At 35.3% G+C, this 13042-nt stretch overlaps 1 protein-coding gene across 1 annotated transcript in view; it reads left to right on the top strand.

The window, feature by feature from the left end:
* The window catches only part of LOC129575096 (probable serine/threonine-protein kinase fhkB), a 33542-nt gene extending 20702 nt beyond the window's left edge, over window positions 1-12840 (top strand). The window contains exons 5-6 of the mRNA XM_055458023.1: window positions 10185-10345; window positions 12655-12840. Coding sequence (XP_055313998.1) covers window positions 10185-10345; window positions 12655-12714 — 221 coding nt within the window. The 3' untranslated portion in view covers window positions 12715-12840. The remainder of the gene's footprint in view (window positions 1-10184; window positions 10346-12654) is intronic.
* The last annotated feature ends 202 nt before the right edge of the window (window positions 12841-13042 follow it).

The following is a 13042-nucleotide window of genomic DNA, read 5'->3' as shown; positions in this document are numbered from 1 at the left end:
CCCACTGTGGGAATAAAGTGAGAGTCATCTGGCTCATGGCAAATGAAGTTGTTGCTTTGGGGCGGTAATATTTGACACTCTGGATTGAATTTGTAACGGAAATGATACTATATCGTTTCAGTAAGAATTCTCTGGCATAAATGTGTTTACACCGGCACATGAGGTGTTTTGAAGAATTGATTGTCAATAATTGAACAATTTAGTTAGAGCATTTTCCTTCAAATTATAGTTTGTCGATAATTGTCTGATAGCAATATTTTGCAAAGCAAATCCACGATCGTAATGCAAATTCGAATAGGAAATTAGTTAATTCGAATGGAGAAAATATTTTTTTTTCTGAGCGAAAAAGTTATTCGTTCCTTCTGGGTGCGTCGTTTTACAAACATAATGAAATTCAAGTTTATCAATAAGTACTTGGACATCGAAAAAGCTTTACTAATCAAACCGAGATTAGATCAGTAGTATTGAAACTTTATTAATTAATACACGCAGAAAAATGACACGGCGATTAAATGCTCATTTAGCAATTTGTAAATCTAATTTTCATATGCTACAAGTCTAATAATGAGTTATCGCTTTTCGAACACAGTATAGAATCCAAGCGAATGGCAATGCGGCGGACATGTTGTGGTAATGTATCGTATGCATGAGTGTGTGTCAGCGAGAGCGAAAGAGAGAGAGAGAGAGAGAGAGAGAGAGAGAGAGAGAAAGAAAGGGAGAGGTAGAGGTAGAGTGAGATATGGATAGAAATTGGGGTTAACGACTTTGATGCGATGCACAGCATTGTGTGCATCCACATTTATTGTGTGTATCTGAAATATATCGTAATCGTTTTAATCGGCTTTAGTTGGTATTGTCGATTTTGGCACGTATCGCACGATCGATATTCCAATAAACGAGCTGCTATAAAATATTTTCGTTGTCATTTCCTTATTGACTTGCAACATACACACACATGTGCATATGTACAATATCACAATCTTGCATCCAATTGAAAACCGGAAAAATTGTCTGCCTTTCGTTGCAATTATTCAGATTCTTTGAAATTGATGGCGGAACCGCTGTAGATCCAGATTCAAAGCTGAAGAATATTGCTCCAGATTAATATTCTGTTGATGTAATGAGAGTAGAACGGTTTTTGGAAATGTGATTTAATTTTCGACTTTTCCTTTTTTTTTGCTTTTGATCTTTTTTTCTTTTTTTCCATTGATTTTCCGACTTTCCTGTTGAATTTTTTTTCTTGATTTTCAGGTATTTCATTCCATTGTTGTTACTTAAATGGAAAAATCATTATAATTTTTTTCTTTCAAACATATGTGACAGCGAACAATTTTGAATATTTATCCCATATTTATGTCCATTTTCGATATGGTTTCGTTTCGTTCTGCAGGGCGTTCTTTTGGATTTGATTTTGCAATATATTTGCTCTAATTCATATGGTTCCGGTGAAGAAGAAGAAAAAAAAGAAGACACATACACCATCTAACTATTGTGAATTTATATATTTTATTTATCTTTCCCTACCATTTCCCGTTTGCACTCGGCAATGTATAAGATTCGCTATGTCAGTATACCGGAATCCAATTCAGCTACGTTCATTCCAATCGCATGCTTTGAAGACAAAGAAGAAAGAGTAGAGAAAAAAACAACAAACATACATATTTAAGTGGAAAAGTGCAAAGGGAAGCAAAGAGAAGAAGGACGAACAAAGAAGAGCGAGGAAGAGAGAGAACAGATTTATTTATTGCCCTCTTGCATGTAGTGTACATGTGTGTTGTTGTTTTTTTATTTAGCATATGTTATACCGGACGTGGACACGGACATGGACACGTTTAAGGATCACCGAACGCTATAGTTCAATAAACCTTTGCCACGTAAAAAATTTTGTAGCACGTATGAAGGTATTCCAAACGCTGTCCTTTTTTAGCACTACATGAAATGTAGAGCTACTAATCTGCTTTTTTTTCTTAATACTTTTTGAGTGATGAAACCAATTACGGTGAATTTGAATTTTATGCTCATATTTTTTATTTAATTTAAAACAGGTGCACTAACGACAAATAAGTGCATAGTATCATGAAACGCTAATCAAATTTTTATTATCAAATGTTGTTTAAAAATTACATTAATTTTTCGTATAGTATTTTTTTGAGTCTTGAACAGAATTGAAGTGATTTTAGATTCTATGCTCATATTATTTATTTAATTTAAACCAAGGGCAGTATATTTTAAAAAAGAATTTACCACCAAGATGTTGTCATTCATTTTGCAAATAAATGTATTACTTCAAAGTTACTTTGATGAAATACATTTCATATAGTGCGCCAAAAAATAGTTTGTTGTGAAACAACAAAATAGATTAAGTAACTAAAAACTCAAGAACGCAGAGCGGAGCGAAGAAAAGCTCTGCGGTCTTGTTTCTTCTGTTCCGCTCTCTGTCTCACCTAGATACATTCACATGGACGTTATAAATGCCACACGACAATAGTATGTTGGATTTTTCTATGCTATTTCGTTCGCTCAACTTCCCTGTGTATTGTATGAATCATTCGACTCAAGTGTGTGTATATGAAAATAGGATGTAGCCAATGTAACAAATGTAGTTGAAAAATTCCTACCGGTTAATTAATGATTATGAACTTCATTAGTATAATAGCAGCTATTTTTAGAAATTGAATTTAGAAATAATTCAAACCAACTATCTATCTATCTATCTATCCCAATGAATAAATACAAATACAAATACATTTATCGGAATGTATGGTTCCATTATGGCCATTCTCTGAATATATCAATGTCAAATTGATGCCTATAAGTTGTTCTGGGTTTGTGTCTTAGCATGTCAGAAACGGTTACATCCGTTACACTTTTTAATATCCGGTTTGTGAGAGATAATATATAAAGATGACCATTCTCAAATCACGGTCGCTGATTCCATAATTCACGAAAGCGAATGATGTGATTTTTTCACTGGACTAACCGAGATTCAGCATGCACGATTACACACACACGCACACAGTCACACCTTGTATAATCCATGCAGATGTCAAAGAACCAACAAAATGTCAAACTACCCAGAAATGTCTGGACCAAAAGGCGCCCAAATGTTGTGGGAACCAAAAGCTTATTTCGTTCGCAAGCCAACATTTGTCGCCAATATATATGTGTACAATTCTTATGATTGTATGCGTGGATGTGTGTGTACACTATGCAATGCTTTGATAGTATGCATCGAAACTTTGTTTCGCATACAAATACAAAACTGGTTTTTTCCAGTCGCTTCATTTTGCTGTATTACTATAGTTTTTCGGATGCGTTGGTATCATCAAGTACACACTACACGAATTATATTACACGCGGAAATTGGTCGAAAAGTACATACGCATACCACGGAATGATGACACAAATGCACACATACATATACAAACAAAGATGCATACACTCATACATAAAATGAAATGAATAACGACAGTCTTACGGAGAAAGCGCCCGTAAAAATAATAACAGACATTTATAAAGTAGAAAGAGATGCATGCAACTTTAAAACCCCCCAAGTACATACAAAAAAGACAATAGATATTCAAGATACAAAGACGAAAAACGATCTACAGCAAAGGCTGTGTGAATTGTGGAATATACACGGAGCTGTGTGTTTATGTATGAATTCGTAAATGGGAAAAGACTTTTCCATGTATAGAATCCAGAGTATATACACTAAACATGATATGTAATTGTTTATTCAACAATGGGAATAGCTATTCAGACATACCGTACGCGACAATATCCAGCCAAAGCTGAATCGGTCGTAGCCTCGACATATGCGGTAGCCAGCCAGAAAATACTTCAGTGGGCAACGAAAAGAAATTGCACACAAAACATGGAAAGAAAAAAGAAAGAGAGCAAAAATTTCTCACGAATTGAATAGAAAATCGGGGAATATGCACACGCAAAATCTCATACAATATGGTACTTAGTAACAAAATATCTCTCTCTCTCTTCCTTGGTAGAATGTGACAAGAGATAGAGAATACCACAGTACGGCAACGCACGAAAAAAAAGTAGACAGAAGGATAACAAAGCCATCGGATAACATAAAACCAAAGGGGAATCTTCTGTTATTTTTTGTGCATCGAAAGACTGACATGATCAAATTGTACTTGGTGGCCAAAAAATATTCACAAACATCGTCAAATGTTTATGGTGATTGGATGACTGATTATTGCAGTTTGATTTATTATTCAATCACAAATTTTGCGGACGAATTTGGGTGTGCGCTCTCTCTTCGATGTTCAGACGAAAACCGAACTAATATAGTTTCAACCGGCCGGTTTTGGTGCCGCATTTATATAGTAGCCAAGATCGACAATGGATAATTTCCGATATGCAAATATAGAACAGCAACGTGAATCGTTTCTCCAATGCAACATATTCACACGGTGTATCATGATATTGTATATTCTATAGAAAATTTCCATGGAAATGCATAGTTGAACACAGTAATGACATTTTCTTCCACAGTTGAGCTATGTCATTTACATGCACATATTTATGCCAACAAGAGTATCGTCAACAAATCCGCAGACGAAAACTGATATGGATAATACATACTAAGCTGCGTAGCGCCATGTTAAATCGTTTGTTTGCTCAAATGATGTTAACTTATCATATTCAAATGTATTAATAAATAGCCGATTTCACATATAAGTGACGACATAGACGCTACTAGTGCGCATTTCCGTGGGAAGTTTACACATGCCATAATATCAAATCATTCAAATTTAGCAATGGTCGTTGGGTGTCGTTTTGCCAAGGCATTCCATGTAGCATGATATTGTAGCAAAACGAAACAAAATACAACTCGTACATGGAATATCGATGGGAACAAGGAAGGGAAAGGATAATTTTTCGAAAAATATTGATCCGAATTTTGTGCACGTTTTTTTAAACGAAGCGAAATGAAATACTGTTGCCTGTGTTCTATTCCAAACTCGTTCAGAAGTCAATGCGAATCAGAATGACAGAAAATTGTGTTCGAAGCTTCGTGTGTGACACAAAATATTAAGAATCAGGACACCATAAGTACAGACAGAAAATAAAACCGCAAAGCGCCAACGTGATTAACACAAATATCGTCAGTCATTTGCAATCAGTTTGCCAACAAATATATGCATGTATGACTCAGGGCAACAAAAATTATTCATAAATAAAAAGAATTACATTGGTAATCCCGAACTTTTCCGTACCGTTGGCCTGCGTTGTCCGTAGCTACTTTTGGTTATTTTTTGTGAATTTTCTTGAAATAAAGGCTCACTGCCTTGATATATTGAAATATAATAATAAAAATAAAGTGAAAAATCGGTCACTTTAACTAAAACTTCGACAATTTTGTATGAGAGGTACCCGTAAACCGATTCTTATTGGCTTTAAACTTTCTGAGGTTTCATTTTTTGGAGAAAAAATAAGATTATGAAAGTTTCATGTTGATCGCATTTGCAGAAGTTTGGTTCTTGGCCCTCAATTTTTTCCAAGAAAATTTCGACAAAAATTGAGGACAAAAAATCAAACTTCTGCAAATGCGATCAACACGGTACCTTCCATACAAAATTGTCCGAAAATCGGTAATTTTAGTCAAAATTTCAAAAATTTTGTATGGGAGGTACCAGTAAATCGATTCCGATTGATTTCAAACTTTTAGAATCTTATTTTTCTCCCAAAAAATGAAATCCCAGAAAGTTTGAAGCCAATCGGAGTCGATTTACAGGTACCTCCTATACAAAAGTGTCTATTTTTTTAGGTTTTTCTTAGGGCTTAGTACCCCAGGATCAAATCGAAAATGGCTCATCTTCGAACTTAAACTAAGTTTTTAGGATACAAAACTTTTGGCATTTCCAGATTTTGATTACCTCAATTATTTTTTGAGTTATCGTGTTAACAAACAGCTACGACGACGACAACGACAACGACAACAACGACGTCACACGAACAGAAAAGTGTCTCAAAACGTTTTCTACGCGTTTCACGAGTTTTTATGATGATCTAAGCTAATTTTGCGAAAAAAGTTTTCGGGACCAATTCCTATACTTTCCCTTGACACGTTGTGTACGGAAAAGTGAAGAGCCCAAAATATTTATTTATTTGTGCGCGATGAAACAGCGAATTTTTTTCTTTCGATAAAGCTAAAATTTGCCAAAGTATTTACGGAAAAATGTTCAAACTTAATTTTGAGAAAAATCCAAAATCCTGATTTTTTAGAAGAATAATTGAAGTTTTCCATTGAAAATTAAACGAAACAACGCTAAAAACTTTGAAATAATCTCAAAAAATAATGATACAGAAATAGCGAAATATTTATTTATATATTTTTTGTTGCCCTGCACATACTCATGATGTCTTAATATGTCATCGATAGCCTGAAATAAATGTTTGTGTATCCCTTTTTGAAAAACGGCAAAAAAATCACATGAAATATATTATAAATATCAACCACAAGAGCTAATGAATTCATAATTAATCGAACACTTTGCCACCTGTATTATTTTGACATATCCATAAAAAGTTTTTATTAAAAACAGGTGACAAATTGGGCACTAGAGCAAAATACTCCTTTGGATATTTTCACATATTATTCTATTGATTCAAATTGGAACCAAATAGCCTACCGTACGACCATTTATAAACTCCCTTGACTGGATTTATGAAATCATCAATTGTATTGAAACAAAAATCATTTGAAATACATTCGCTCCGGAATAGAATTGAACAACACGGACACGAATCAATTAATCGTAGCACTCAAAATCGGTACCATTTTTTATAAGGTGTATCCACTCGTATTACGTTTGTGTTATGAGTCTTAAAATTCTTTCAGCGCCTCTCAATGTGAAAGTAATACAAGTGGAAGATGGCAAGTGTTGTGTTCTTTAGAACAAATAAAAACAGAAAATTACAATTGAATCGATATTAAACTTTTTGGTCATCCATATTTTGAAACAATTTGGAAGAATCACCGCCATATTTTCTCATCATTTGGGAACACATAAACAATTTATTACATGAAATCTTCAAACTTTAGGACCCACAGTGTAAAAAGCATCATCCAATTTTATTTGTGTGTAATAACCCATATGTGGGTTCAACCTGAGTTGACAAGTAACTAGAGTTAATATTGCATATGGGTCAAAATTTCCACAAAGGATCAGTAATTATTCAAAGCGTAATAATACCCACGTACTACTTCCCATTCATGTATGATTTATTTACGATGGATATATAGATATATTAATTGGTGGCTAACCAACGGTCACAACATTGTGTTCACATGTATGAAATTTCCCTTAAAAACAATCAGCTTGAAAAATAACATTGAAATGTGTTCATTTTGATATGTGTTCTTTCTTCGTAATGCCAAGATTAATGGTTTTGGAATATTAAACAGAGAGAGAGGGAGAGAGAGAGAGAGAGAGAGAGAGAGAGAAAGGGAGAATGACGGTTTGAGCTTATTCTTAGCGAAAAATAAATCAATATATGTGTGCTTTTGATTGCTGCGCGTCAGCTGATTTCAATAATTAATGAAGTGCGCTTATTAAGTTGAATGACGTAAAAAATTACCTTTGCTTGAAAAACGCGTTCTTCCCTCTTTGTCCACAACACGCAATTAACATGCATACTTTATTCCGTTATCAAGCGTTTTTTTCGTTCTGACCGGCACACACACGTTGTGTGCTCATGTGGAACAAATTAACGAATTGATACGCCATGTAAAAATATCAAATATCTGCATCCATACACACACAAACACAGAAAAACACACTAACATTGACAAATCTACACTCAATATCCAACGGTGAATATTGTGAGTGAAGACCGTAAAAGTTGTGGGAAACACGAGAACGTCAAGCCAAAATATAATCGCAATAAGAACAAGAATGAAGAAACGGTAATGAAACAGAAAAAAAAATCGGTAAATGTTTTCATATAGTATGTGTTGTTTTTGGGCACGTTCGTGTCGTATTTTCGGGGAATGACTTTGTTTTGACCCAAAAATAACCTCAATAATGACTATACATCGACTTCAAATTGAAGTATTTTTCGTTTGCATCTAAAAATAACACTCCACTTATAGGTATTAATTGATTATTTATCCATGAGAATGAGCTAGCCGACACACACGAAACATTCCGTTTCAGTTCATACGTTTTCACATTTCGCCGCCAATTCATCGGTTCGGAGCACTTGCAAATTTTCCGCTTTTCCATTTGAATTCAATTCCAACAAACACAATGGAATTCAATACACACGTATGGAAATGTGTTTGCAATATACATCTGCTTGGTTGAAAATCATTATTGAGTACTGATTCAGTAGGACTCGTTTTTGATGGGTTTCTCTGTTGGTCCACACTATCCACATGGGAAATCGATGCAAACCAAGACACAATTTCTTATCGCATATTTGATTGTGAGTTTCGTATGGGGGATACTACTGTGTCCAAAAAGTAAGGTGACATTGCATTTATTTTGAAAATTCTTTATTTATTCTTCCAAATCAATTTCATCGCCTTCAAAGTAATCCCCTCCCGATACAATGCACTTATGCCAACGGATTTTCCAATCTTCGAAACAGTTGAAAAAGTCGACTTCAGGGATGGCCCTCAGCTCCGTCTTCGCTGCGGCTTCAATCTGCTCTATCGTCTCAAAACGGTGTCCCCGGAGCGGTCTTTTGAGCTTGTTGAACAGCCAGAAGTCGCACGGTGCCAAATCAGGTGAATACGGTGGTTGTGGAACGATATGAGTCGAGTTTTTTGGCGAAATGTTCACGAAGAATGATCGCATTGTGAGACGATGCATTATCATGGTGCAAAAACCAAGAGTTGTCTTTCCACAATTCCGGCCTCTTTTGGCGGATAGCGTTACGCAAACGACGCATAACACTCAAATAATATTCCTTGTTGACTGTTTGACCCGGGGGAAGGAACTCATAATGCACAACACCCCGATAATCGAAGAAAACAGTCAACATGACCTTGATTTTTGAGCGACTTTGGCGCGGTTTTTTTGGTCTCGGCTCACCTTTGGCACGATATTCGCTCGATTGGTCGGTTGTTTCGGGGTCGTAAGCATAGATCCAAGTCTCGTCTCCAGTGATCATGCATTTCGTCTTGTCAATGTAGTCAGAAAGCATTGTTTCACACACGTCAACTCGACACCTTTTTTCCAAAAAATTCAATGATTTCGGTACCAGTCGAGATTTGACGCGTTTGAGGCCCAAAACATCCTTCAAAATGGTATTGACTGAGCCTTTCGATATGCCAATATCATCAGCAAGGTCTCTAATCGTTAATCGACGGTTTTCCAACACCAAATCTTTCATTTTTTGGACGTGAGCTTCGTCGGTTGAGGTTGATGGTCGCCCAGCACGCTCTTCGTCTTCGACACATTCACGGCCTGCTTGGAACTCACTATACCACTTGTAAACATTTTTTTTCGACATAGCCTCATCACCAAAGGCTTTCTGCACCATCCTCAACGAATCCGCAGCAGAAAATTGATTCCGCAAACAAAATTTAATGCAAATTCTCTGATCAACAAATTTCGACATCGCAAAAAACGAGAAATTCACTTTTAGCCAGAGTTTGACTTATCCGCCAGATATATGCTATGGCATAAAAAAAATATGCGCATATTTTTTGGTACATTTGATTTTGTGACTAACTTACCATGTAAATTCATGTGGATATCACGATTTTTTGTCCCAAATTCGTGGTATCCATATGAATTTACATGGTAAGTTAGTCACAAAATCAAATGTACCAAAAAATATGCGCATATATTTTTTATGCCATAGCATATATCTGGCGGATAAGTCAAACTCTGCTTTTAGCAGTCCACAAAACGAAGCGTATCTCAAACACTAATGAATATTTTGACGTGTAATTTGGCAGGGATGTCAAAGACAGTCCTACCAACCTAAAAATAAAAGGATTTTTTCAAATTCCCCAGCGCGCTAAATTTTAAATGCAATGTCACCTTACTTTTTGGACACAGTAGTACAACGCGAGATGTGTTTTTAATATTTTATGTTGTGTATCCGAACTGTTTCATATTGAATATGGATTTAATTTGTAATGTTTGCTCTCATCATCTTGATTTTGCCTTCTCAAACAACACACACACACATACACACAGAATGTCCGCCAGCGATGGATGGAATGGAGCGATTTGCATGCCCAACACCGGATCGACAGGGCCGATATCGATGTATAGACGATCATGTTTTGTGTGACGGCTTCATCGACTGTCCTGACGGCGAAGACGAGGAACGGCAGGCGTGCATGTTCTACAAAACGGTAAGTGATTTTCCCACAACATTCCAAAACTTTCGCTATTTGCTGTACGTACATGCTCGTGGTGTGAGTGTTCAATTTACATGTTCGATGAATTGATTTTGGTTGATTGAGCCTGCTCATATAAATTAGCAACCAAATGACGCACGAGAGAGAGAGAGAGAGAGAGAGAGAGAGAGAGAGAATGTAAAATGGCAAATTGTGTGTAGTACAACAATCCAATAAAATCAATCTTAAAGCCGAAACAAACATGAGTTTGTGTACCGATTTGTTTTTCCTCTGAATTGCGTTACGTGTTATTTTAACTATGCGTCAATATGTGCGTAACGGTATGCGTATGTTTTTTAAAATATGTATACATGTATATACTATATATACCCTTTTATATGGAATATCATTGTGGTTTTGGCGAACATGAAAAGGTATAATAACATATAATAATAATGTGAAAGAGCACTAAATGAAATTAAATGTAGTTGACAAAAATAAGAGAACAAAGCGGAACGGAACGGAACAAACCGAAACGCTGCTCGTTCACGCCACCACTGTAGATATGACGAGGGAGATATTTTTCCATAGCGAATATTTACTGTGATACGTATATATAGCTATTCATATCTAATGGAACAACAGAGGCTTGTTTAACGATGACGTAAATGCAAAATCGCTTAGTTTATTGCACATGGATAACACACGCAGTGTTCTTTGTGCTTCTCGCGATTGAGCGCGCTTTCGCACACAACCGGCAAACACAACTCCGAACGAAGAAAAACTTGTTTATCACATTCATAAATAATACCGAAGCAAAATATGAATGAACAAACTGATGGAAAATCGTTACTCTTCTTCTTTTCTTCGTTCTTGCTGATTACATATATTCCCATTGGTGGCTTAAATCCACACATGGATATGTTTTTGTTCAGCACTAACTATGCTGCTACCAGATTGGACCTTGTACAAATCGGTTCGGCTTTTGGATCGGATCTGTTTATATATTTAATTGATGTGCACACTTTTTTCCTGTAGCATTGTTTCTTTCAGCTAATTAAGACATTTGAGGAACAAACATCACAATAATCCCGCATTCAAGTACATTCATCGTGCTACTCATGTTTCACATGAAAACCCAAACAATAATGTAACATACCAACGTGTATTTTCACATAATGCGCATTTACATTCAATCATCAGGTTTGGAAGCTCCATTTTCAGCCGGTTTCAAGATATATACTTATTCCAATGCGTATATTTCGAAGCTTTTATAAAAAGAAACACACTCACGCATTTATTTTTCTTTTTCAAAGCGGTGAAACGTCTCACCGCTTCGATCGATTAATTCATTCGTTCATATCAAAATATCTGTATATTCATTATGAGTAAACAAAAATTAGCATTTGTTGCTGTGTTTTCATGTAGAAGTTCTGTTCAAATCACATTAAATCAGAAGAACAACATTTTTTCGAATTATTTATTCGTCGGCAATGAATATACTTTTAACAATAAGCAATCAAAAATAAAAACCTTCATACGTCTATGATAAAAGCAGCATATTTCTTCGTCAGATTCTGACTGATTTGCCCTTGGCCTTTTATAATATCATTTCGGTGTGCAGCTGTACAGGCATTTTATCCTAGGGGGTAAGAACACAAGCGCTTGAGACGAATCCGTACGAATATTTGTGAATTCGTGTGATTGTGTATACGAGACATTCGCAGCGCAGTGAGTGTACAACGAGCGCATGAATATATGCGAATCTATGTGAATCTCACAACTTGTTCCTAGCCCCTAGATTTCATCAATTTACGTTTTAACCACGATTCACGCTTCAAACACATTTTGTTCTATACTTTCAAAACCATTCGGTCATTTGAAGAGATCCAATTCTGAACAACGGATTCATTGCACGCAAATAGACCAATAAGAATGAATAAATAAACAATCGCTTCTTTTTTTAAATTTGACCTCAGACTCAGATCAAATTTAATAATAGAGCTAATTTGAAATGCAAGCACATTGAATGGACATGGAACAAATTTAAAATAACAAGAAGAGTAGTACAAAAACAATGTACTACGAACTATTTTACAAAAATTCCAAACAATGTGCTTGATTCACATTCAGTGCACCAAAATGTTTGTCATTTGCATTCTTGTGTATTAATTACTCATTGTGTATTAATTAGATTGTGTCCCACCTAAATTCATGATAAAATGCACGTACCATTTCGTTGAGTGAACAATGTTCACAGAACATAAAAAAAATACATAAAAATGTTGTTTCTCCTCATAAACTATGAATTTATTTATTTGCAGACAAAAGCACATTTGGACGTACTGGCAGATGCTTTACTAAGGTGGGCGAGGGGTCGTTAGCTAGAATCTAATATAAATTAGATACGTAAGTTCTATTAAAATAATTTGAATCAATATATAAAAGCAACAAACAGACAATGAAATGAAATAAAATAACAACCACAAGGAACTCAACTGAAAATAAAATCTAACTCAAAGAAAACAGAACAAAACCAAAAAAAAATGTTGTGGAATAAGAGCAACAGACAAAAAAAAATATTTAAAAAAGGAACAATGAATTTTAATTTGAATTGATCTCAGCGTGTAAAAATGAAGTAAAAATGGAGAATATAAACGATAGAACTTTAAAAAAAAAAAACAAAGAAGGGGCCCGAGTATTGCTGGGCAA

The sequence above is a fragment of the Sitodiplosis mosellana genome, unplaced genomic scaffold, assembly GCF_009176505.1.
Source record: "Sitodiplosis mosellana isolate CC-2019 unplaced genomic scaffold, AAFC_SMos_1.0 Smas_scaffold_6166, whole genome shotgun sequence".
Lineage (NCBI taxonomy): Eukaryota > Metazoa > Arthropoda > Insecta > Diptera > Cecidomyiidae > Sitodiplosis > Sitodiplosis mosellana.
This window is presented reverse-complemented; position numbering and strand designations above follow the sequence as displayed.